At 34.5% G+C, this 24,459-nt stretch overlaps 2 protein-coding genes and 1 long non-coding RNA gene across 8 annotated transcripts in view; 2 read left to right on the top strand and 1 right to left on the bottom strand.

Annotated features, from left to right (window-relative positions):
• LOC311075411 (uncharacterized protein) overlaps positions 1 to 19,696 on the top strand; it is a 145,246-nt gene extending 125,550 nt beyond the window's left edge. The window contains exons 10-11 of one of the 2 annotated variants that reach the window (XM_084102817.1): positions 17,620 to 17,694; positions 17,820 to 19,696. In XM_084102817.1, coding sequence (XP_083958943.1) covers positions 17,620 to 17,694; positions 17,820 to 17,844 — 100 coding nt within the window. In that variant the 3' untranslated portion in view covers positions 17,845 to 19,696. Of the gene's footprint in view, positions 1 to 3,156; positions 3,229 to 3,352; positions 5,177 to 17,619; positions 17,695 to 17,819 lie in introns of those variants that run through there. The other variant, XM_084102820.1, reaches the window with a different exon arrangement.
• LOC311075413 (uncharacterized protein) lies at positions 9,116 to 11,335 on the top strand. Of its 5 annotated transcripts, none has more exons than XM_084102825.1 (9): positions 9,116 to 9,137; positions 9,255 to 9,304; positions 9,853 to 9,987; positions 10,071 to 10,153; positions 10,233 to 10,321; positions 10,461 to 10,510; positions 10,586 to 10,633; positions 10,746 to 10,838; positions 10,922 to 11,335. In XM_084102825.1, the coding sequence occupies exons 7-9, from the start codon at positions 10,586 to 10,588 to the stop codon at positions 11,027 to 11,029; spliced, it is 249 nt and encodes an 82-aa protein (XP_083958951.1). In that variant the 5' UTR covers positions 9,116 to 9,137; positions 9,255 to 9,304; positions 9,853 to 9,987; positions 10,071 to 10,153; positions 10,233 to 10,321; positions 10,461 to 10,510; the 3' UTR covers positions 11,030 to 11,335. The 5 variants fall into 5 exon arrangements, with proteins under 5 accessions (XP_083958951.1, XP_083958948.1, XP_083958950.1 ...); XM_084102822.1 differs by having other exon boundaries at positions 10,454 to 10,510; XM_084102824.1 differs by lacking the exon at positions 10,071 to 10,153 and having other exon boundaries at positions 10,454 to 10,510.
• Positions 14,563 to 17,263, bottom strand: LOC311075423. Its single transcript, XR_014604493.1, has 2 exons — positions 15,224 to 17,263; positions 14,563 to 14,941 (listed from the first exon to the last, which is right to left on the bottom strand). It is a non-coding gene; the product is annotated as an uncharacterized lncRNA (long non-coding RNA).
• Positions 19,697 to 24,459: the final 4,763 nt, after the last annotated feature.

Below are 24,459 nucleotides of genomic sequence, written 5' to 3'. Positions count from 1 at the left end.
GGCAATAAAAGGAAAAAGATCAACTCAAAAACTCCGCTCAAAAGTATTTATTTTATAGAACCCAAAAGTGGAAGAATAAAGAGAAAATAATATTTACAATATTTACAAACAATGAGAAAAACGACGATTAACAATACTAAAAAACAAACAAAGGTGGGAAGGCGAGCTCGAGAGATGCCAAATGAAATAAATAAATAAAACAGAACAAACTACCTAGAAGATCAATGCAACTAAACTAACTACCAAACGAAAAATGTAGAAAAGAAAAGTCTTCGGCGTCAAAACGCCCAAACAAAACTACACTATCTACCATATAACAAAAACTTACAGGGTGTGGCACTCTCCTAAACTAGTGTGTCTAATACAATTCAAAATTGTCCTACGTGGTGCGCAATGTATGTCGCGCGACTTACTAACCTGCTCCCTCCTTCCCAGCCTCACATGCACCGTGATGACTGAACAAGGATGAACAGTAAAACAAACAAAAACACTTCACAACCACTATGACAATTGATTAATGCACACAGAAAACAACAGCGAGCCAAACAAATGCAAATGTCAAAGTGAGCCAAAAGCTGGGGACGTGGAAGAGATACGGGTATTTGAGGAAGGTGGTGGAATGTGATTGGATGGGTGAACCGAGACGTCATCATCCTTCAGGAAAAACTGACAGGCTGTAGGTTGATCCAATGAGTATCTGAAACACACACACACCCACACACACACACACCAAACTACCCACATCTATGGCAAGCCATTTTAACATTTAAAAGCAAATTTTGACTATCCGGAATTAACATTGTAGATATCAACAATGTCTTTCTGACTAGTCGTAATTACATTTTGGATAGTTGGAATTGTCATTCAAGATATCTGTAACGTAATTGTGACTAGTCGAAACGACAGATAGAGATATCTGTAATTCAGTTTTGACTAGGCAAAACTGAATTACAGATATCTGCAATGACATCATTGAAAATGACATTCAACTCGTCACATATCTTAAATGACAATTGCAGATATCTGTAATTCAGTTTTGACTAGGCAGAATGAAAGTTAAAGATATCTCAAACGTCATTATGACTAGTGCAAATTATTGTGCATGACGTTGCTCTATTTTACATATCCATTTCCCCTCCCCACCATAATCAAAGAAAAAGTAGGTTAATTTCTTTATTTCTATGAATGGAAGAAGCAAGAAGCAGGCATGGCCTTGGCTGTAATCGAAAAAAAACACCAGAAAATGTTTTTTATATACAAAAAAAAAATAATAATTTTTACAATGCTATGTTTATGTTCATGCTTAAAAGGTTGTTGTTGCCGTAAGATTTATGCGTGAAAAAGATTCACACTAATTCACTTTAATAAAGATGCTGACATGCATGCTATTCTTGAAAGTACAATAACATTAACTTCCTTAGATGAGAAACAAAGTTCTTAGTTCAGATTAGTTCTTATTTTTTATTTTATTTTTTCAGTTTGAAACAGCATGAAAAAAGACGATTAAAAACTCTGGTTGCTCCAACATGGTGCTAATCAGTGGTAATTAAAGTTAACAGTTAACAGGTGCTATGTGATTTGATGATTTGAACAACACGCTCTGCTCCCGCCTAAAGTGTGATGCATGCATACAGATATCTGCAACGTCATTTGGCCTAGTCAAAACTCTAATTCAAGATATCTGTAATTACATTTTGACTAGGCAGAATAAAAGTTACAGATATCTCAAATTTCAGATATCTCTAATCAAACTTAATTTCAAGATATCTTTAACTTGATTATAGATATCTACAATTAAATTATGACTATCCCTAACTCCAGTTTGAGATATCTACAACGCCATTTTGACTAGACATAACTCCAGTTACAGATATCTACAACGTAATTTCACCTAGTCAAAACTTAATTTAAGATATCTGAAAAGGAACATGTAGATATCTTGAATTGAGGTGAATTAAAGATATCTTGAACTGGAGTTATGACTAGTCAGAATCTAATTGAAGATATCTCAAACTAGAATTACAGATATCTACAATTCAGTTACAGATATCCGTAAATCACATAGTGGATATCTGCAACTGAATTGTAGATATCTGTAATGATAAACCCCATTCAAATGAATGGCAAAAGTGATGTCATTTGTCCTAGGAAGAATGTCTTTGTGGATATCTGAAATGACAATTATGGATAGGAAGAATGTAGTTGCGGATATCTGAAATGTTCTTTTTGACTAGGCAAAACTGAATTAAAGATATCTGCAACACATATCCAGTCTAGCTGTTAAATGTTAACATGGCTTGCCATACACATCTCCCTATTACAACACTCTAAATACGTACACGTACGTAACACCCATGCCATCCCACTGACTAGCAAAACTCCCCAACAAACCTCTTAGTTGAGGTAACAGTATGACGTCAGCTCTTCGTTCCTAGTTTGCTTCATTTGAATGGACAACTGATCAATGTTACAAGATAAAATATATTTGAATCACTAAATAAAAAACACTCTATTGATAAAATGACTTGATCTATTGGAATATTAAAGATTATTACCTTTTTTCAGCATACATTGAAATTAATATCAATTAAATGACTGACAGCAAAGTTGGTGATGAAACAGAACAATGATGAAATCATCTACAAAATTAAACGGACAGGATGTGTAGCCCATGCAGTTTAAGTTCCGCTTTATTGACTATTTAAGGTGAACTTGTGAGAGTCTTGAATATATTCTCTCAGACACAAGCAGTGAAAGTTGAAGATCGACTGTGACAATGGAGACACAAAGGATCCTCATGAGGAGTTTGGCTGTTGTGGTTTTTGCATCTGTGATCTGGACTATAACAGGTAAAGTGCTTGAAACTGTTTGTATATTATTATATCTGATGGAACGGTGCAGAATATTGAGGTTTACCCTGTTATTCAATCTCAGCAGGTGATCATCAGAAGCTGATCAACTGCTGTAAAGTCGTCTCCAGTGCAAAGTTGACTGATCCTATCATCAGTTTCAGGCTGCTTTTAAATCAAACTCTTCCATGTCTGAAGGCCGTTGTGTAAGAATCCCAGTTCTTCTCTAAAGAAAACATGTCATGATTAGAGATCAACAGCATCTGATGCTAGATTTCTGTTTGAACTTTTTCATTCTCTTTAACAGCTTTAAGACTGAACGAGGAGAGTTCTGTCTTGATTGGAGGCAACAATGGGTGCAGGAGGAAGTTAAGCGTTTGTAAGTTAAATCCAACAAGTGTTGTGAAACATACCTGAATTTGTAACAACATAATCTTATAAAGTGTTGCATGTTTAGTATACAGTAGTATTCTTGTATTCATATTGTGTGTTTTTTTTTACAGCAGAGCTCAAAGAAACAAAGCCTGACTTCCACGCCACCACCAGCATCATCTATCAGTAAACTCACTCCTGTGTGAGGATCTTCCCAATCAACTGACAGATCATGAATCATGAACATCTAAAAGCAAACTCATAATGAGAACACATCTTGAAGTAGTTATGAGTTTTAAAATATTATATTATTATATTAAAATATTTCTAAAGTTTAAAACCCTTTGGTGTTCTTCAGGGTCTTTTTAACCCGCAAATGACTTTTGCTGAATTTTTAAAAAATGTTATTTTTGTCCAAATGGCATGAAACTTTGTACAGCTCTCGACCCTTTCTAGATCTACAAAAATAAAATAAAAAATTAATTGTAATGATATCTGTTTTTATGTTTGCGTGAAAAAAATAGTCAAACTCGTGGGAGACCCCGCATAGAAAATGGACAAAATTCATCATCAAAATCAGACACAACACAGAACACACATAGACAGAAATGAAGTGGCACACTTCTAAAAACATTCACAATGCAAAATTATCATGCTCACACGCACACACACACACACACACACACAGAGGAATACATTTGTGAGACTATAAAAACTGCTCTCTTATAATTTGTCACATAAAATGCTGAACCACCACAAAAATAAATTTGGTGACACTGACACATCGACAATGTGAACACACACACACATACACACAGAGAGAGAGAGGGAGAGAGAAAGGGACAAAAGTTACTGCTTTATTTGCTCATTTGTTATGCTGTTCAGTTCATTGCATTTTGATGATCATGTCATGTATTTGTACTTAATAATATAACTGTACATATCTGTTCTGTTACAGTTAGTAACTGAAGTCTAGATTACATTTGTACAATGAAAAAAATATTGAAATAAACGGTAAACTAAAAACTCAACTTTTATCTTTTTCAGGTTTGATTCTAATCATAATGAAACATTATTGGGGAAAAAATTCAGTACAAAAAATGATAAACTTTGACAAAAAAAAAGTGATTTCATAATATTTAGATATGAATCCAACTAGAAAAAATTGTGAAAAGATATGTTTCAGTTAGTCAAATATCATATAGTGGAGCTCTATTGCCATCTAGTGGCTAAAATGATAATTTTTTACTTTTAAAACTACATTTTCCAAAATATGGGCAAAAATGTTACACTAAGCCATGTAAAATTATCCATGTTATGTGAAATGTAATTTGAATTTTACATAAAAAGCTGTTTTTGTATAAAAACCTATTAAAAAAAAAATGTTTTAATATATTTATATAAATATTAAATATATCATAAATCCTCCAAAATCTGCACAAATGTGGAGTAAAAACATTAATAATCAGAGTAAAATTACATTTATTTAAAAAAAAAAAACTATTATTCTGTTACAAAATTACATGTCTCAGGAGACCCCAAAGATCACTAGTGTCACCCCAAATGAAGAATATCAGAAGGTATTTAAAGTGACGGTTAGTAAATTAGGCGTATTCAAATTGAATTTTTAAAATGTATGTTGTTGAATACATGATGTAGTTTGACAGTGACAGTTCTTAATTTATTCAGACACTGAATAATAGTGAAACTGCTTTAGAACAAATGTGTGCTTATATATTATATTTCACATTGAAATATATTTCACTCAATGTACTGGTGATGAACTGTGTTAAGAAGGGTGACGCAAGTCTGAGTGAAATTAAGACTGATTTGTATGAAAACAAACCTAGACATTTTTGTCAGTTGATTATGCAAATGAACGAGTGCAATCTGAAACTACAAATAAACTATGATCAGCAACAACTGGTTTTGCTTGTGGTTGATGTTTCTGAATGTGTGCAAGAGGTCTCTGTCAGAAACGATGATACCTTTTCTCTTTAGCATCTTTTTTTATCATTGGATTTGTATTTTTATAAGAGCCTTTGGTGCTGATTATTATGGATCTATAGCCTGACGTCGTCATACTCAGATTCTAGTCAGAATACTTCCCGACCTCAAATGTTGTGGGCAGAGCTCACAGTTCGGCTGGCATCCAGGCTAATGCATCTACTGATTTTAATGACATTTTTTTACATTTATACTCAGATCCATTTAATTCACACCAACCTGCTTTCATAATCAAGAGGCATAGTCTGCCCAAAAATGAAAATTCTGTCATCATTTACTTATCCTCATGTTGTTGACTTTCTTTCTTCTGTGGAAGACAAAAGAAGATATTTTAAAGACAGAAGTAAAACAGTTTCTGTTCCTGTTGACTTCCAGTGAATGTCATTGATTGAACACAATCTCTCAAAATTGATTTAACCTGTTTCAAATGATGCCCAAAGACAAGAAGCAGCACACTGATCACGTTTACTCCTTTGATTTTTGTCCCTTTCAGTATTGTAGGCTGTATACTGTACAATGAAATTGTATGGCCCTGAACATTGTGCTTTCCATTTGTTAACAGTACTGACTGCTCAATAGATTTTGACAGGTTGCAGGTTCATATCAACAAAGAACAAGAATTACAGTATCACAGAGACAAAGGACAAGTTTGTGAGATGCAGGGTACAGTACTGTAAAATAGGGGTACAAGGAGGAGGAAGAACAAAAAAAAAAAATCGCAAAGAGCAAAGCAGAGTAGTCTGATCAGTTTTGAGCTACTATGATAGAACATGTTTTCGTTCATCAAAAGACAATGACGGAAAAATATGAAATTTGTTTTGAGATTAAAAATTTACTTCTCCCTGAGAACCGTTTTTTTTTTTTTTTTTTTTTTTTTTTTTTACTTTTCTTTTTATTTCCTTTTATCAAGTGCAGTCATACAGTATGTCACAAATGAACTTTTTGATGGTACAGTAAGGTGTCACGGCACGGGTAAGTCTACAAACAGAATAGCAGTCCGTAGATATCTTTCGAGAACTATGTTTTGAACAATGTGTTTTCTATTTTTTGGTGTATTGACTGCTTGATAGTGTATATCATTTTGATCACTTTGTTTATGATTTGAGAGCAGTGTTTGATTTTGAACACAGGTAAAACTGTTTTGAGGTCAAAAGTTTTATTTTGCAAGAGGAGTCAGAGGTTTTGTAAATAGTGCTTGAAGATGAGGTTTTGTGTTTAATGTTTTCAGAAAAAGGAGCAAGGTTTCAGAAATTGTGTTTTAGCAATTGAGAAAAACTGTAAGTGTCAGTTTGCACATAGCACTTTGTCTTGTTAGAGCCATGCAACATGTGTTTTGCACATTCTCTCTTTTTTGGACATCATATATTCCTGTATAATATTACTGTTGTCAGTTTTATTATATACTGTTTTTGCACTGCTCAGGTTTACTTTATATGTTATGTTATGCACAGTCTAATGGAGCAGACCCGATTTACATTCACTGGTGGTATCCTGTATAACTGTGTATGACAAATAAATCTTGTCACATACACATACAATCATTAAAGAGATAGTCCACCCAAACATGAAAATGAAGATGTCATAATTTACTCACCCTGATGTTGTTTCAAAGCTGTATGCAGTTTGTTCTTCTGCTGAACAAAAAATAAGATGTTTTGAAAAATTATACAGTTTTTCTCGATTGCTTAAATACATTTCTTGAAACTATGCCTCGTATTCTCAAAACTGTAAACACAAATCTATAACGTCTCACCCAATTCCCCAAACATCCTATTTTCAGGTCAAAATGAAGCTCAAAAACCATTCAAAACCATTCACTCTTGCTGAAAAACCAAACTTTGCCCTCAGACATCACACACACTATAACACAGTCTTACACACTGGTGCAATAAATTCAAAACAACATTTCCAAAACTGGTAAGTTATGTTGCTTGTGGTTGCTCTGTCTCTATCTGTATGTGAGGGAATTTGATGCATTTCCTTTTATTACAGTATAGTGCAACAGCGACAGTACATGTATGTGTTGTTACAGCACATAGTACAGCTCTCAAAAGTTACAGAGCAGTCTGAAGTACATCTACTGTACCTGTTTTTCTCCCAGAAGGTTCTTATGATTGAGGCGACGGTGAAGCGACTCAAATTTGGCCTTACTCGTAGCCCAGCCTCCCTCATAGTCACACCATGGACAAAGACATGGGCAACTAGAGTGTCTTGTCTCCTTGCCCTTCACCTTCCTCATACTCTTCCTTCACCTCCTCCTCCTCCTCCTCCTCCTCCTCCTCCTCCTCCTCCTCCTCCTCCTCATCCTCCTCATCCTCTTCCTTCATGTCTTTCTGGATCCATTGTTCCAAAACTGAATGAACTGACTCTGGCCCTTTTATCTACGTATCTATTGAAGGATCTGATTGGTTTGTGATCAATTTTGGGTAATTGTGTGCTAACTGAGCTGAAGCTGTGCTGAATGCTATTGAATGCTAGTGCTTTCTAAATGACAACATGGTGTAGGCAAAGAGAAATGAAGGGATTTGTGTGTAGAGTTTCGCAGTGACAGTTCATCAAATCTGACTCATGTGTCAAAACGGGAATCGTGTTTATAGTTTCGGGAAATGGGTGAGCTTTTTGATAAATGACGTTATGGTTTTGAAATTTTAGTTAAAAAAAGCCTGGTTATAGTATTTAAGCAATCAAGAAAAACTGTAACAGCTGTATTTCTGTATGGTTTGAGATAGATGTCATGGGGAGAGCAGACCCTGTGATGTTCTCAGCTAAGTGCACTATATACTCTCTGCAGAGCTTTACAGTCCTTATTAGTGCAGTTCCCATAACACACTGAAATACACTGAGTTTGTACGCTTTCTATTGTTGCTGAATAGAAAGTTTTCAGGATAGCTTGCGAGACCCTGAATTTCCTCAGCTGTTGTAGAAGGTACATTTGTTGTCTGGCTTTATTCACCTGGGAACTTGGCTTGCACATGTACAGAACAGGTCAAGTTCTCAGAGATGTTTATTTCAACATATTTGAAGCCTCTCACCCTCTCTACGGGGGTCCCGCCAATCAAGAGTAGGGAGAAGGTTCTCTGCTGATGGTGAATCCATAACAGATTGCATTTAACTATATAACAGTTTTCTTTGATGGAGCCCTTATCAAGATCAAGATCGTCTTGTTTTCACACATACTGTATACAGTACGCACAGTACAAGTGCTTTGGAGATTTCAATCTCTGTCTCTCTTTCAGATCGTCGGCCCACTAGAGTTGGAGTGACTTGCTGTAAGGAAGTGTCGAAGGGAAGAATCCCTCCTGAAGTTAAACTGATTGGATACAGGCATCAGAATGCTCTGAGTCCGTGTGTGGATGCTATAGTGTAAGCTCTCTCTACACACATTTCACAGTTTTATATGCCTGATATTGTGTTCATTTCAGTGGTACTGTATATCTGTCCTGCAGATTCTACACAGAGAAAGACAAGTACTGCTCTGATCCAACAGCGCGCTGGATTCAATTCAGACTGAAAGGTACGAGCCTATATTAATATGACATCTTAATATGATGCTTATGTATTGATAAAAAAAAAAAAAAAAACTTATAACGTGATCATCTTTCCTTCAGTTCTGAAGGAGATTGAGGACTGAGCCAATGGAGGCCTAAATATGCCGCAAATCTATCTATACATCAATTTATTCAAAGAGAATATATATGTTTATTTAGGCAAAAAAGGTCAAATTAGATACCGCTTTAGCTTATGTGAAAGTTAAAAGAAGTTTCACTTAATTGCTTTGTTTTATTATTATTTGAAGTAAATGTTTATGGCAAATTTAAAATATTACATATACAACCTTTTTCAGTGAATATTCATGATGACCATGATTATTACTGCCTGAAGACAGACATGGCAGGAGGTGATGCACAGGTATACTTTATTTGATCTTGATATTAGAGTTAAATTTGTGCATTTCTTATTTATATGTAAAAATGTACAATAAGTAACTTTGGCAAAGATTTGTTACTGATCCAAACGTGTTTACAGAAATTGTTCAGTTTTCAGTGAATTGCTTTCACATCTTGGAGCTAGAAGAGGTAAGATGTCAAATAAATGGAAGTCTTTTATATATTATATAATACTGTATATGTAAGACAATTACAAAGCATTATTTTTTCTAGGAAAATGTATATGAGAATTTTGAGTGAGGAAACCGACAGAAAGCAGCCACTCATTCAGTTTTCAAGATGCCAGGCCACAGTTGAAGATTTCGAGACATTGTGTTCACAGAAGAAAAGTTTCCCATGGCTGAATGACGACGTTAGAATTTCAATTTGATACATTTTTTGAGACATATTTGTAATATCTCTAGTTAGTCCCGGTTTCCAGAAAATGTCTAAACAAAAAAATAAAGTTTCTCTGATATTCTTGAAACCTTGGATTCTGTTAGATTCTGTTAGAGGGTGCTGAGACATAGACATGATTGCAATATTGGAGGAATTTGGGATAAAACTTAGTGCTACGGACTCAGGCGAGCCCTCCATATGCATCCAATGGCAGCTTATGGGCGTTTGTACACAAACCTCCTATATGTACTTCTTATATTATACAACAACATTTTATTGAAAACTACTATTTCTTTTAGATTCTTGACACAAGGATTGCACAGCTCTGTAAAGCACATGGTGGAACTGCTTTACAGGTGCACACGTTCGTTCTCTGGTGGCGATCCTTCACTATCAAGAAACATGTGGATGACAGTCACATTTCTTGTCTGAAGGTAAATGAAAATCTATAAAATAAATTTCAGGAGCAGGGGGACACATTTGCAGCACCAATTATATACTTAAAAATATTTTAAAGGACCTTGATGAGAATGACACGTCCTTATTCCAAGAATTGTTGGTGGACAGAGCCCGGAAAAGGGAAACCACTTTATTTTGTGGGTATGTGTGGATAAAAAAAAAATTTTTTTGCTCAACAGTTGTTACTCTGGTTAAAGCGGTTTCTGTTTATTTTGTAAAGGTCTTGGATGGTTTGCTGAATCATATTCGAGTGTACGACCCCACTGGCAACTACAAGTCAATTTCTGCGATGGACCTGGCTATACTATGGTATTTTGTGCTTTGTAAATGACAAAAATGGTTATCTTTATTTACTAATGTACATTTCTTAATTTCTTTTTTCTTTTGTACAAAATCAATGCCTTGCGAAATACTTTGGACTTGGGAAAATGAACTGTTGAGTATCCAGAAAAATGGAGGCCGGCTGACTCCAACAACTGTGGGGTTTTGTTTTGTACAGTAAGTTAAATAAATGCTTTTATTTTTATTTTGTGTATTACATCTACATTACTTTAACTGTGCTCATTGCATTAGATGGCAGAAATGGAGGTGAGGGACAAATGGACCTCTATGAAAAACAAGGTGATACAGGGAGAAGATTTGTGGCATCTGAGAAGATATCACGCATCATCAATGGCAGCATATGCTGTTCAGCATATGACGTATAAAAGGTAAAATGTGTGTCATTTTGCAGAGTTCCCTCAAGCCAGTCCATGACAACAAGGTTCAACGAGCTAACTATGTCTGCTGCGTTGTGCCTTCTAGTTTGCCCATCAAAGTAAAAACAGTGAGTAATGTTCCATAGCACAACAGACTTTGCGAGTGTACAGTTGCACGTGACGTGTTGCAGCATGTTTGTGTGTTTTGCAGAGTTCCCTCAACCCAGTCCATGACAACAAGTCCAGCCTCCTCGCCTACCACGTCACGACCCCACCATGCCTCGGCACATCTCAACTGACTGCATCATCTTGGCCTTAGGATGGTTCCACAAAGAATTGACTGCACATACAACATGAATTTACTTCAAACTAAAGATTTGACTTTACATACAGCAAAAGACACTGCATCTATTTGTGTCTTATTAGCTAATCCAGGATAGACCTAAAAAATAATTTAACCTTACAGTTCATTAAATATTTTAACACAGCTAACTCAACATTAATTGTTTTTTAATCTTCACAAATATAGCCAGAGGACTGTCACAAAAGTATTTAGGAAATTAAAGACATACTAGAGTATGTTTAAAGCTGATTTGTATTGTTGTGTATTTTAAAAAGCTCTATAAATGTCCTAAAACGATGTGCATTTTGCTTGTAGTTTTGTGTTAATAAAAATTAAATATATTACATCTCATAATTCAGTTGAATTCATTATGTATTGTGTAATTTCATTTATTTTTTTATATAAGTTTTGGTTCACTAATTTTATTACATTAAATGTTATTGTATTGTATGATGTTCTGTTTTAAGAATTAATTATGACATAAATCTTGCAGTAGTACACAAATGACATGCTTGTAATAAAAAAAAGTATATTATGCCCTATTACTTAATAACAAATAACATTGTCACAAAACATACCTAAAAATGTTATTTCTTTCATTAAGCAGGATAAAAATAAAAGATTATTATATTAATTAAGGGGTTTGATTGATTACATTAAGATTTGTGATTCTGTAATTTTATTATACGGTTCTTTAGTCAAGGCTAGACAACCAATAAATATTATACTAAGTACCCACAAAACATAGCTAGCATTCTGTCATTTATTTAAATGTCTAAACTGTTAATAAGAAAAATAGTAACATACACAAATAAACATTATTTTATATGGTTCTTTTAATAATAAAAAAGTGTGCTTGTAACATATTGCGTTGATTATTACGATAAAAAATAATGACATAATTATAATTGCATTACGAATTGCTGTGAATACGTTAAGGCAGTATCAGTGCAGTATAAACTCAGGTAAAGCTCAGCTAGCACGATCATCGGATTAAACGTTAGCTGTATGCTATGCTACTAAGCTAACTAAAAAACACACTAACAACGAGAAATGTTTAATTTCACAATCTATAACTTCGGTTAAATACTAGTATTTATATGAATACGTAGCCTATACGTTAACTTATATGAAACGTATAAGTTAAAATACATTAATGACTCGTTATAACGTAGTACAAACGTCTTCTAAAATAAAGTGATTTTGTATGATTTGTTGTAACCTTTTTACAGTCTATGTTTGTAACCAGGCACTAAAGCGATTAGGCCTACCCATAAAACGTGCTTTGAACCAATCGGATTGCTTGGGTCCTAAGCTCGGACTCATCTTTTCAGTAGCATAGACTGATAGACATCATATAGATAATATAGGAAATATAGTATATATGTATATTATATATCTCTATATAATATCTATGTTCAGTAGGACAAAAGCGAGGCAAAAGCGCCGCGAGCGCGCTCGACAGTGCGCGAGAGAGACCGAGTGTGTCCGAGAACGCGCTCGACAGTGCGCGAGAGAGACCGGATGTGTCCGAGCATAATTACTTTATTTATAAATAAATTACACATTTCAGCATTAGAATAATCTCTGTAGCATATTGGCATCATATGCAATGTTTTAATTAGTTTATATAACATATATAACATTAAACTAGTGTAGATTAGTGTACAATGTTTTATAATAATAAGATGTTCTATTTAGTGTCCATTTCATTCATTTAACATTTCATATTGGGGATATCCAAGAAATTTCTTATATTTAAACTTTTTTTTTTAAGTAACGCAATAGTTAGGCTACTTTCCCTGGTAATTAGTTACTTTTGTAATGATGTAATTCAGTTACTAATGCAGTTACTTTTTGTGAGAAGTAACTAGTAACTATAACTAATTACTTTTATAAAGTAACTTACCCAACACTGCAACTACCACAACAAATGACTTCACTCCTAATCTAAACTACTAGGAAAGCCAGATATGGTTATGAAACAGAACAATGATGAAATCATCTACAAAAATAAACGGACAGGATGTGTAGCCCATGCAGTTTAAGTTCCGCTTTATTGACTATTTAAGGTGAACTAGTGAGAGTCTTGAATATATTCTCTCAGACACAAGCAGTGAAAGTTGAAGATCAACTGTGACAATGGAGACACAAAGGATCCTCATGAGGAGTTTGGCTGTTGTGGTTTTTGCATCTGTGATCTGGACTATAACAGGTAAAGTGCTTAAATCTGTTTGTATATTATTATATCTGATGGAATGATGCGGAATATTGTTTACCTTGTTCTTCTAGGCTTTGAGACTGAACGAGGAGAGTTCTGTCTTGATGGGAGACAACCTTGGGTGAAGGAGGAAGTTAAGAAGCTTTTGTAAGTTAAACCCACAAGTGTGGTGAAACATACCTGAATTTGTAACAACATACTCTTATAAAGTGTTGCGTATTTAGTATAGTCATTTCTTGTATACACATTGTTTTTTTGTTTTTGTTTTGTTTTACAGCAGAGCTCAAAACAAAAGCCTGACTTCCACGCCACCACCAGCATCATCTATCAGTAAACTCACTCCTGTGGGAGGATCTTCCCAATCAAATGACAAAAGCACTTACAAAAGTACTTACCCCACATGTAAGTAACCATGTTTATTCAGTGCCTGATCTGTGGTCAGTGATTTCTGATGTGTAATTATTCAAGTTCAGACAGATTATCTTTCTCTCAAAATCGTTCAATACTGTTTATGCATCAGTAAATCAAGCCAGTGACTAAAAGATCAACTTCACATCGTTTCTCTTAGTAGGATGAAAATAATCTTATTTAAACTGTTTAAATTATACAGAATGCGATCAGATGATCACACACTTTCTGGACCTGCTGTGGTCTGTAGCTCAGATACAACAGCACATTTCACATTAGTGGTTCACTGTGGTAAAGCGCTATATGTGTGGTTATAAATGTCCAGTGTGACTGACAACTATGAAAAACAAGACGTGGTTAACGGTCACTAAACTATATGGTTGGCATGAAACACATTTAGGATGTTCAAAAGCAAATGCATCCAAAAGTTTTACTTCTTCATTTCAGTTTGGTTTTTATGCACTTTTTTTAGAAGTGTTGCTTTTTGCTTTTTTTAATTTTGTAAATCTCATTAAAATTACAAATAGAAAACACATTGATAATAAAAGTATCCATAAAGCCAATGTTGTTAAAATGTCAGTCAGAAAGAGGTGCTTTATGATGCCATATAATCACAACAAAATAATTTGTTTTAACATATTCAGTGTGAATTCAATAACTTGCTAATGTGTGTGAGACATCATGTTAGGTGTATAAAGAATGTATATGTACTGTATAAGGTGTATATGACATCGCAAGACATGTTAGGTGTATAAAGAATTTAGAAATTATGATTTAACACATAATCCTCAAGTCTCATCATAAAATGACCCAACTTTATTTCACCCTGGAAAGCAAGAAAAAAGGGAATGTGATCAGCTTAAAGAAAACTGAATCAAAATCAGAGTCAGAATTAGCTTTATTCGCCAAGTGTGCGCAAACGCACAAGGATTTTTTTTTATACATATATACATGTATGACACAAGAATAGAAATAACATTTAAATAAGACTAAGGAAAAAAATACAAATAAATAAATAAAATAATAATAATAATGTGGTATACTGGAACAGAAGACTTTGTGCATTATGTACTGTATGTACAGCTGTATAAATAAAACATATACTGTATGTATTTATACAATATCTCATTCTTGCCTCTCAAATACTGACCACTAGGAAACCTGCAAACTTATATTACAGCAGACTAATGTATGAGAGATTCTGACCTGAACACTATTGTGAATCCAGTCCTGGTGCAGGTCATTAGGTCTTGCACAACCTTTAGAGAAAACAATTATACAAAAACATAGTAAATATAATGTAATCAGTGTTGGGTGTAATGCATTACTCTAAGATATTACTCTTAGTTTTTCTGAATTTTTATAGTTACTATGTAATTGCATCAAATACTGTATAGACTAAAGTATCTTGTCCAGTAATCTAATTACTTTGTTGAAGATGTAATCAGTAGCTAGTATTTTATTACTTTAGACTAGAGTAACTGAATGTAAACAGATTATTTTAAAGCTGTCTGATGTTATCATAAAATCGTAATATTCACCTTTCTGTAGTCTTGTTGCTCTCCAACACACACAGACACTTGACACCAGTAACAGTAGCAGAAGCACACAGACGACAGGCAGCCACGGGCTGATACTGAGGATCACTGAATCATGATTTAAAATATCTCCAGTGCTCACATCTACACACATGACAGAAAAAGGTTTCTAATTCAGTATGAGGTTTGATACATAAAATGATGCAAAATAAAAAGTTCACATCTTTGTCTCTTGTTTTAACTAGCACTTGAATTAAAAAATACACTAGGAAAGTGTTAAATTACATAATCTGGGGGAAAATCGTACCTTCATAGTCCAGTGTTGTGCAGTGAGATCGCTCAGTCTTATAGTCCATGCAGCAGTAGAGCATCAGATCAGTGTCTGTGATGTTCATCAGAAGCAGAGAGTGAGTGTTTGTAGGAGAACTAAGAGCTTTTATCCGCTCAGTGTAACTTGGGTGAATATTGGAGGGTTCTGGTTTAGAGTTACCTCCATACTGATATTGTAGTTTCAAAATTCTTACAAATGTTTGGTTTCCGTTTGTAATGATCCAGGTAATCTCTGTATCATCTTTAATGCTACAGGGAAGTGTTGTGTTTCCTCCTGGATGAACTTTCACTGATGATCCTTCAGTGAGAATCAATGAGATAACAGTGAAATCTAGAGATGAAACAATAAACAATACAAACTTGACAGCAATCACTTGACAATCTGGATCTGATTATTGACATTTATTCATGTAGCAAATGTTTTTTGACAAAAGCAACTTACAAACAAGAAATATCACAAGCAATTTATCATACAAAAATTAAATAAGAACACTTGCATTTCTTGATAATTTCATATACTCACATATAATTTGTATCAGGATCATGTTCTTGTTCTCTTTTTGTGATTTGTAGCCATGAATTTACATCTGTGTTTTTTGTGATTAGTTTTTATGTGTGGATGCTATAAGTAAGAGCTCATTCATGGTTAGCTGTGGAGGCAAAGAACCTCCCAATGTGAAAACAAATGATTAAACTGACTGGAACTTCCAGCCAATCAGAATTGAGTATTCAGACAGACCATGGTCGATTTGTTGCTAAAAGTTACTAAATGATGTTGTGATGTCATTGCGTGATATTGCATGATAACCAGGTATTTCTAAAACAGAGATCACCACCCACTCACCATTTATACTACAACAGATAATTTGGTCACACTTTAGTATACTTAACCATTTGATACAATACCTATACTTGCATGCTATAGCGCACTTACCCCAAAGCTAAACTCTAACCCCTAATCTTAACCCTTCCCTTAGTTCTAATACATCAAGCTTATTGGCAATAAATGTGGGAATTTTCTAGTAACAATAGTTCATACTATTGTAGGTATTTACAGGTTTTTTTGTAAAAAAAAAACAAACAAAAAACTTGTGACTAACAATGAAGTAATCCAGTAAACAGAGTTTGCTTCTACCTAGAAGCGTTTGCCTATGAAGAACCAATCAAATTGTAGGGAAATTATGGAATGTATCATGTCATTTTCGCCATGTTCCTATTCTATAAAAACTGTTGTATTCCTTTTGAGGGTGAGATTTTCTGAGAACTGCTCGAGAACTCTCCCGGCTGTGATTAAAGCTATAAAGGGACATTTGCTGAAGTCTGTCGGTTATTATTGCTGCGCAGCAAGTTAGTTAGGGGAACAAGTTAGGGTTAGGAACTCGAATCCAGTTGTCGACTGTAGACGCAGAGCTAGAGTATAAAGATTATTAAGTGTCGACTGTAGACGCCCCAGATATTTATTAAGTGTCGACTGTAGACGCTTGGGTGTCGATTGGAGACGCCCCAGGTAATTAGGTTCCAGGTAGGAAAAATCTTCCACAATACCAACATAAACCAGCCATAGCTCAGAGTCAGAATATCATAGAGACCTGGGGCAGTGCACTGTGGCACATTGTTCTGTTCACAGTCAAGGGGAAAAACTGATGATTATGGCATTGTGATATTGAGTGTTGCCACAGTAAACACCTCTCACAGTTAAGTATGTAAATGTATCTTTTTGCAGCAGCAGCAGAGCTCAAAGAAATAAACCAGCTGAAAAAAACAGGTAAAGTGCTTGAAACTGTTTGTATATTATTATATCTGATGGTACGGTGCAGAATATTGAGGTTTACCTTGTTCTTCAATCTCAGCAGGTGATAATCAGAAGCTGATCAACTGCTGTAGAGTCGTCTCCAGTGCAAAGTTGACTGACCCTATCATCGGTTTCAGGATGCTAAACAAAAGTCTTCCATGTCTGAAGGCCGTCGTGTAAGAATCCCAGTTCTTCTCTAAAGAAAACATGTCATGATTAGAGATCAACAGCATCTGATGCTAGATTTCTGTTTTAACTTTTTCATTCTCTTTAACAGCTTTAAGACTGAACGAGGAGAGTTCTGTCTTGATTGGAGGCAACAATGGGTGCAGGAGGAAGCTAAGAAGCTTTTGTAAGTTAAATCCAACAAGTGTGGTGAAACATACCTGACTTTGTAACAACATAATCTTATGAAGTGTTGCATATTTAGTATACAGTAGTATTCTTATTCACATTGTTTTTTGTTTTGTTTTACAGAAGAGCTCAAAGAAACAAAGCCTGACTTCCACGCCACCACCAGCATCATCTATCAGTAAACTCACTCCTGTGGGAGGATCTTCCCAATCAACTGACAGATCATGAATCATGAACATCTAAAAGCAAACTCATAATGAGAACACATCTTGAAGTAGTTATGAGTTTTAAAATATTATATATTATTATATTCAAATATTTCTAAAGTTTAAAACCCTTTGGTGTTCTTCAGGGTCTTTTTAACCCACAAATGACTTTTGCTGAATTTTTTAAAAATGTTCTCTTTGTCCAAATGGCATGAAACTTTGTACAGCTCTCGACCCTTTCTAGATCTACAAAAAACAAAAAGTATTGTAATGATATTTGTTTTTATGTTTGCGTGAAAAAAATAGTCAAACTCGTGGGAGACCCCGCATAGAAAATGGACAAAATTCATCATCAAAATCAGACACAACACAGAACACACATAGACAGAAATGAAGTGGCACACTTCTAACAGTGCTAAAAACATTCACAATGCAAAATTATCATGCTCACACGCACACACACACGCACACACACACACACACACACACAGAGGAATACATTTGTGAGACTATAAAAACTGCTCTCTTATAATTTTTCACATAAAATGCGGAACCACCACAAAAATAAATTTGGTAACACTGACACATCGACAATGTGAACACTCACACACACACACACACACACACAGAGAGAGAGGGAGAGAGAAAGAGACAAAAGTTACTGCTTTATTTGCTCATTTGTTATGCTGTTCAGTTCATTGCATTTTGATGATCATGTCATGTATTTGTACTCAATATATAATATAACTGTACATATCTGTTCTGTTACAGTTAGTAACTGAAGTGTAGATTACATTTGTACAATGAAAAAAAGAAGATTGAAATAAATGATAAATTCTAAAAACTCAACTTTTATCTTTTTCAGGTTTGATTCTAATCGTAATATTATTGGAAAAAAATTATTTCAGTACAAAAAATGCTAAACTTTGACAGAAAGGTAATTTTTATTGTTAGAATTATGATTTCATAAAAATAAAAAAAAATTATCCAACTGGAAAAAAAGATATCTTTCAGTTAGTCAAATAGTGTATAGTGGAGCTCTATAGCCATCTAGTGGCTAAAATTATCATTTATTTTACTTTTAAAACTACATTTTCCAAAATATGGGCAATTTAAAAAAATATATATATATATATATATATTTTTTCATTTAAAATATATCATAAATCCTCCCAAAACTGCACAAATGTGGAGTAAAAACATTAATAAACAGAGTAAAATTACATTTGTTAAAAAAAAAAAAACTATTATTCTGTTACAAAATTAAATGTTGCCTGGGGTCTCTGGAGACCCCAAAGATCACTAGTGTCACCCCAAATGAAGAATATCAGAGGGTTAAGAGATTTAGTTAGAAAATATTTAAAGTGACAGTTAGTAAATTAGGTGTATTTAAATTGAATATTTAAAATATATGTTGTCAAATACATGATGTAGTTTGACAGTAACAGTTCTTAATTTATACATTTTATTCAGAAACTGAATAATAGTGAAACTGCTTTTGAACAAATGTGTTTAAATACAATATTAGCTTATATATTATATTTCACATTGAAATATATTTCGCTCAATGTACTGGTAATGGACTGTGTCAAGAAGGGTGACGCAAGTCTGAGTGAAATTAAGACTGATTTGTATGAAAACAAACCTGGACATTTTTGTCAGTTGATTATGCAAATGAACGAGTGCAATCTGAAACTACAAATAAACTATGATCAGCAACAACTGGTTTTGCTTGTGGTTGATGTTTCTGAATGTGTGCAAGAGGTCTCTGTCAGAAACGATGACACCTTTTCTCTTTAGCATCTTTATTCTTACATTAGCAGTTGGTTGATGACTATGCATGTCCTTCCTTGTGCTACTTATGTACATTTCATCCATAATCAAATGCTAATTTGCAAGAATAAGTTGGTAGCCTATGTCTTATGAACTTGTGTGACCATGAAAAAGTCATTTTCGATTTTTCTCCATATATTCATGTTAATTTAAGTCAATCAGGTTAAACTTCACTGCATGAATAAATAGATAGATAGATAAATAAATAAATAAATTTGCTAAGGGGTAATTATGGAACAACAGTTTTAAAAAGTTATTTTTCACTATTATTTTATATTTTATAACTGCATTTTCATGGGTTTAAAAAAATATTTTTGTTATAAGAGACAACAACAACAAAAAAAAATTGTGCATCAAAACCACTCCTTTCCTGGCAAAAAAAAACAACAACAAAACAATAAGGATTTTCAAAAGTCATCAAATTTGCGACAGCTGAGTGTAACATTTTTGACAAGCCAAACGTGTCAGTCTCTGAGTAACATGCAATTTAAGCCACTAACGTCTCCAGCACGTTTCATAATTACCCAAAAATCAAACATAGTTCACCCCTCACACACATTATCTGTCAAAAACTTAGGCTGGCTGTCGGTTTGAATATTAGAACTAAACACATTGACATAACACACTCATGGGCATCGATCACTTCACTGAATACTTGCCAGATAAGAAATATATCCTTTTTACCATTTTAAAATCCACATTTTGAATATCCCAACATCAATGTCTGTCAACAATATAATCAGAAACTGAACACATCAGCTTCAAGTTTTATGTTTTTGCCTGCAGAAAAATAACTGATAAACGTATTAAATGAGCTACGTGTAATTGTGGTCTACTCTGTAATTGCATTTTATATATATATATATATATATATATATATATATATATATATATATATATATATAGTATATTCGATATTGGTTTCTCATAAATTATGCTGACGGGTAAAACTGATGTATTGTGGGTGAGAGGTGTGAATGCTTGAGAGTTGATGATCACTCGATGCAATGGCTTCAAAAGGGTGGTGTTAAGTTTGTGACGCATTATTCCTTCTGACTGCTGTTGTACATCTCTTAAAAGACCTCCTCATAATAACAAACATACATAATCAACACCAACTAACTGACCAACACCTGTGATCTGGACAGCGAGAGCTATGGCCTGGACTTCTAGATTCATCACCGTCACTGTTCTGGTCATCCTCATTGGATGCTTCACTGGTGCACTGGGCAACTGTAAGTAACTAAACATGCAGCACACAGTCAATGATACTGTTTCTGCTGACTATGAGAAACCTTTGGAAGAACCCTTAATTTGCAGGACATCATAATGCTGTGATCATGAATTCGACTGGTTTGTCACATGGGGAAGTCAATGGGAAACTAAACTGTTTGGTTATTAACATTTTTCAAAATATCTTATTTTTTGTTCAGCAGAAGAACAAACTGCATACAGCTTTGGAACAGCATCAGGGTGAGTAAATTATGACATCATTTTCATTTTTGGGTGGACTATCTCTTTAAAGATTCAATATTTATTTGTCAATACAGTTATACAGGATACCACCAGTGAAATGTAAATCGGGTCTGCTCCATTAGACTGTGCATAACATAACATATAAAGTAAACCTGAGCAGTGCAAAAACAGTATATAATAAACTGACAACAGTAAAATTATACAGCAAAATATGATGTCCAAAAAAGAGAGAATGTGCAAAATGCATGTTATATGGCACTAACAAGGCAAAGTGCTATGTACAAACTGACACTTAATATACTTTAATAAACTGAGCGAGAGACTTGTGAGTGATACAAGGATGTCCACATTAAGGAGTCTAATAGCCTGATTAAGAAGCTCTCAGATTTTGTCCTCAGACTACAGAAGTGCTTATCAGACGGCAGCAGACTGAACAGAGTTATCAGGGTGGTTGGAGTCCTTCATGATGTTACAGTTTTTCTCGATTGCTTAAACACATTTCTTGAAACTATGCCTCGTATTCTCAAAACTGTAAACACAAATCTATAACGTCTCACCCAATTCCCCAAACATCCTATTTTCAGGTCAAAATGAAGCTCTGCACTCAAACCCATTCACTCTTGCTGAAAAAACAAACTTTGCCCTCAGACATCGCACACACTACAACATAGTCTTACACACTGGTGCAATAAATTTAAAACAACATTTCCAAAACTGGTAAGTTATGTTGCTTGTGGTTGCTCTATCTCTATCTGTATGTGAGGCAATTTGATGCATTTCTTTTTATTAAGTGCAACAGCGACAGTACATGTATGTGTTGTTACAGCACATAGTACAGCTCTCAAAAGTTACAGAGCAGTCTGAAGTACATCTGCTGTACCTGTTTTTCTTCCAGAAGGTTCTTATGATCGAGGCGACGGTGAAGCGACTCAAATTTGGCCTTACTCGTAGCCCAGCCTCCCTCATAGTCATGGATAAAGACATGGGCAACTAGAGTGTCTTGTCTCCTTGTCCTTCCCCTGCACCTTCCTCATCCTCTTCCTCCACTCCCATCCCCATCTCCTCCTCCTCCCTATCCTGATTGGATACAGGAATCAGAATGCTCTGAGTCCGTGTGTGGATGCTATAGTGTAAGCACAGTTTTATATGCCTGATATTGTGTTCATTTCAGTGGTACTGTATATCTGTCCTGCAGATTCTACACAGAGAAAGACAAGTACTGCTCTGAGCCAACAGTGCGCTGGATTCAATTCAGACTGAAAGGTACGAGCCTATATTAATATGACATCTTACTATGATGCACTTATTATGAAAACACTTATAACGTGATCATCTTTCCTTCAGGTCTGAAGGAGATTGAGGACTGAGCCAATGGAGGCCTAAAGATGCCACAAATTTATCTATATATCAATTTATTCAAAGAGAATATATATGTTTATTAAAGCAAAAAAGGTCCCATTAGATACTTGTCACTGTTGTGTTCTGTTTAGTTTGTTTTTTCATTTGACTTGTCTTCTTCACTGTCATCATTAGTTCAGTTGTATCACCTGGGTTTAGTTCATCATTATCATAATCATCTGCATCACCTGTGTTCTGTTAACTAGTGTTCATGTGTGTTTGTATTTAGTTCCCTTCTGTGTAGTCAGTCTTTGTCCTTTTTTGGCAATGTTCCTTTTCTGCCAAAAATCATTGGGATATTAAGTAAAGATCATGTTCCATGAAGATATTTTGTAAATTTCCTACCATAAATATATAAAACATTTATTTTTGTTAGTGAATGCAGCACAATCACGAACATAAATGGTCAACTTTAAAGGCGCTTTTCTCAATGTTTCGATTTTTTTGCACCCTCAGATTCCATATTTTCAAATCTCAGCCAAATATTGTCCTATTGTCCTTTTTGTCCCAATTTAAAAAAATTGACCCATGTGACTGGTTTTGTGGTCCAAGGTCACATATAAATACTTCACCCACATCCTTGTGTTATTACGAATCAGAATTACTTTCTCTCTTCTTCTCACTATAATGATACTTTTGCTTCCAAGTCCTTGTTGAGGTTAAAAAAAAGAGCCAGTCCCCATTGACTGTAATTGAATGAAAAAAAAAATATATATCAGCATACTAATATTTTGCAGATTATAAGAGAATTTTCGTTTTTGGGTGAAACATTTCTCTACATAGTATGTAGTATACTAATTAATTGTGTTACAGTAATAGAAAGTTCGCCCTCTAGTGGAGAACAGCACCTAATGCACAGAGAAGGTCATGCAATATCTCAGCCAAAAAACTCTCAACCAGTGTTTATTTGGCTTAGCAACTAAACAAATGAAACATGTTATGGGATAGATTCACAAGCAAAGACATAAACAGAAATAAACATGAAGCAAGTAACAACTTTGCATACTGTACGTACACACATGTCCCCAAACAAGATGTTAAAAAACAAAAAGGGTAATGTTGGGAAGTTATATAGCCTATTAGCTAGGTATATTAATGTAACTATGGGCTGCAAGCATCTATAAAAGACTTCTTAACAACATTACTCACTCTGACAGTTCCATGTGATTGTATCAGATACATTGTACTTTAGGCCTATATTGTAGGCACCTGAATAAAAAACAACATTGTTAAGGTAGGCTATATCCATGTACTGACATGATACTGGCATGGACATGGTGACTAGGCCTATACAATGGTTCTGAATGTCATAAAAAAAAACATATAATACCATGGTAATTATAGTGTTTTCGTGTACTGTCAGTGTTTTGGTAGGTGGTGAGAAAATGTATTTATCTCGTTCAAAGCGCTGCACGAGCAGGTTTTCTCTTGAACGTAATTCAGATAAAATCTTCATCGCTGACAAACGCGATAAGGTGATTCTGCAGGTTGTCTCAGTTGATTTTAGGTAAATATTTCCAGCAGATGTTAAACGGCGACAGATTCATGCCCTGTTTCACGGATCACCGATTAAAAACGAATATTTCACCAGTTGTATACACTGGAATTCGAATAAAGCACTTTGTTTTTGCAGTGTAGGCTACATTCCTGCATATTTGATGCAATTTCAAAGAAGTTGAACATATTTTAGTGTCAAGCTCAGAAACCACGCTAATGTTAACATGGGGCATTCGTATGAAGGTAAAAGAGTAGTAAAACTCAAGAGCACGCAGATGTGAATTTGAGAACTTAAGTACAATAAATATTCGTAATTGTACACTGTAAAATCCAACAGTGATTCTAACTAACAC

This window comes from Abramis brama, assembly GCF_963993115.1.
Source record: "Abramis brama genome assembly, chromosome: 24".
NCBI classification, from domain to species: Eukaryota; Metazoa; Chordata; class Actinopteri; order Cypriniformes; family Leuciscidae; genus Abramis; species Abramis brama.
The sequence above is the reverse complement of the archived record's forward strand: the minus strand, read 5'-3'. Positions and strand labels throughout refer to the sequence as shown.

What these genes read in the sequence shown, in the direction of transcription:
- LOC311075413 (XM_084102822.1), top strand. Translation starts at nt 10,078, where the DNA reads ATGAGAATGACACGTCCTTATTCCAAGAATTGTTGGTGGACAGAGCCC. An exon ending in ATGGACCTGGCTATACTATG is followed by an intron (nt 10,322 to 10,453) that starts GTATTTTGTGCT and finishes TGAACTGTTGAG; the next exon opens with TATCCAGAAAAATGGAGGCC. An exon ending in GTGGGGTTTTGTTTTGTACA is followed by an intron (nt 10,511 to 10,585) that starts GTAAGTTAAATA and finishes TCATTGCATTAG; the next exon opens with ATGGCAGAAATGGAGGTGAG.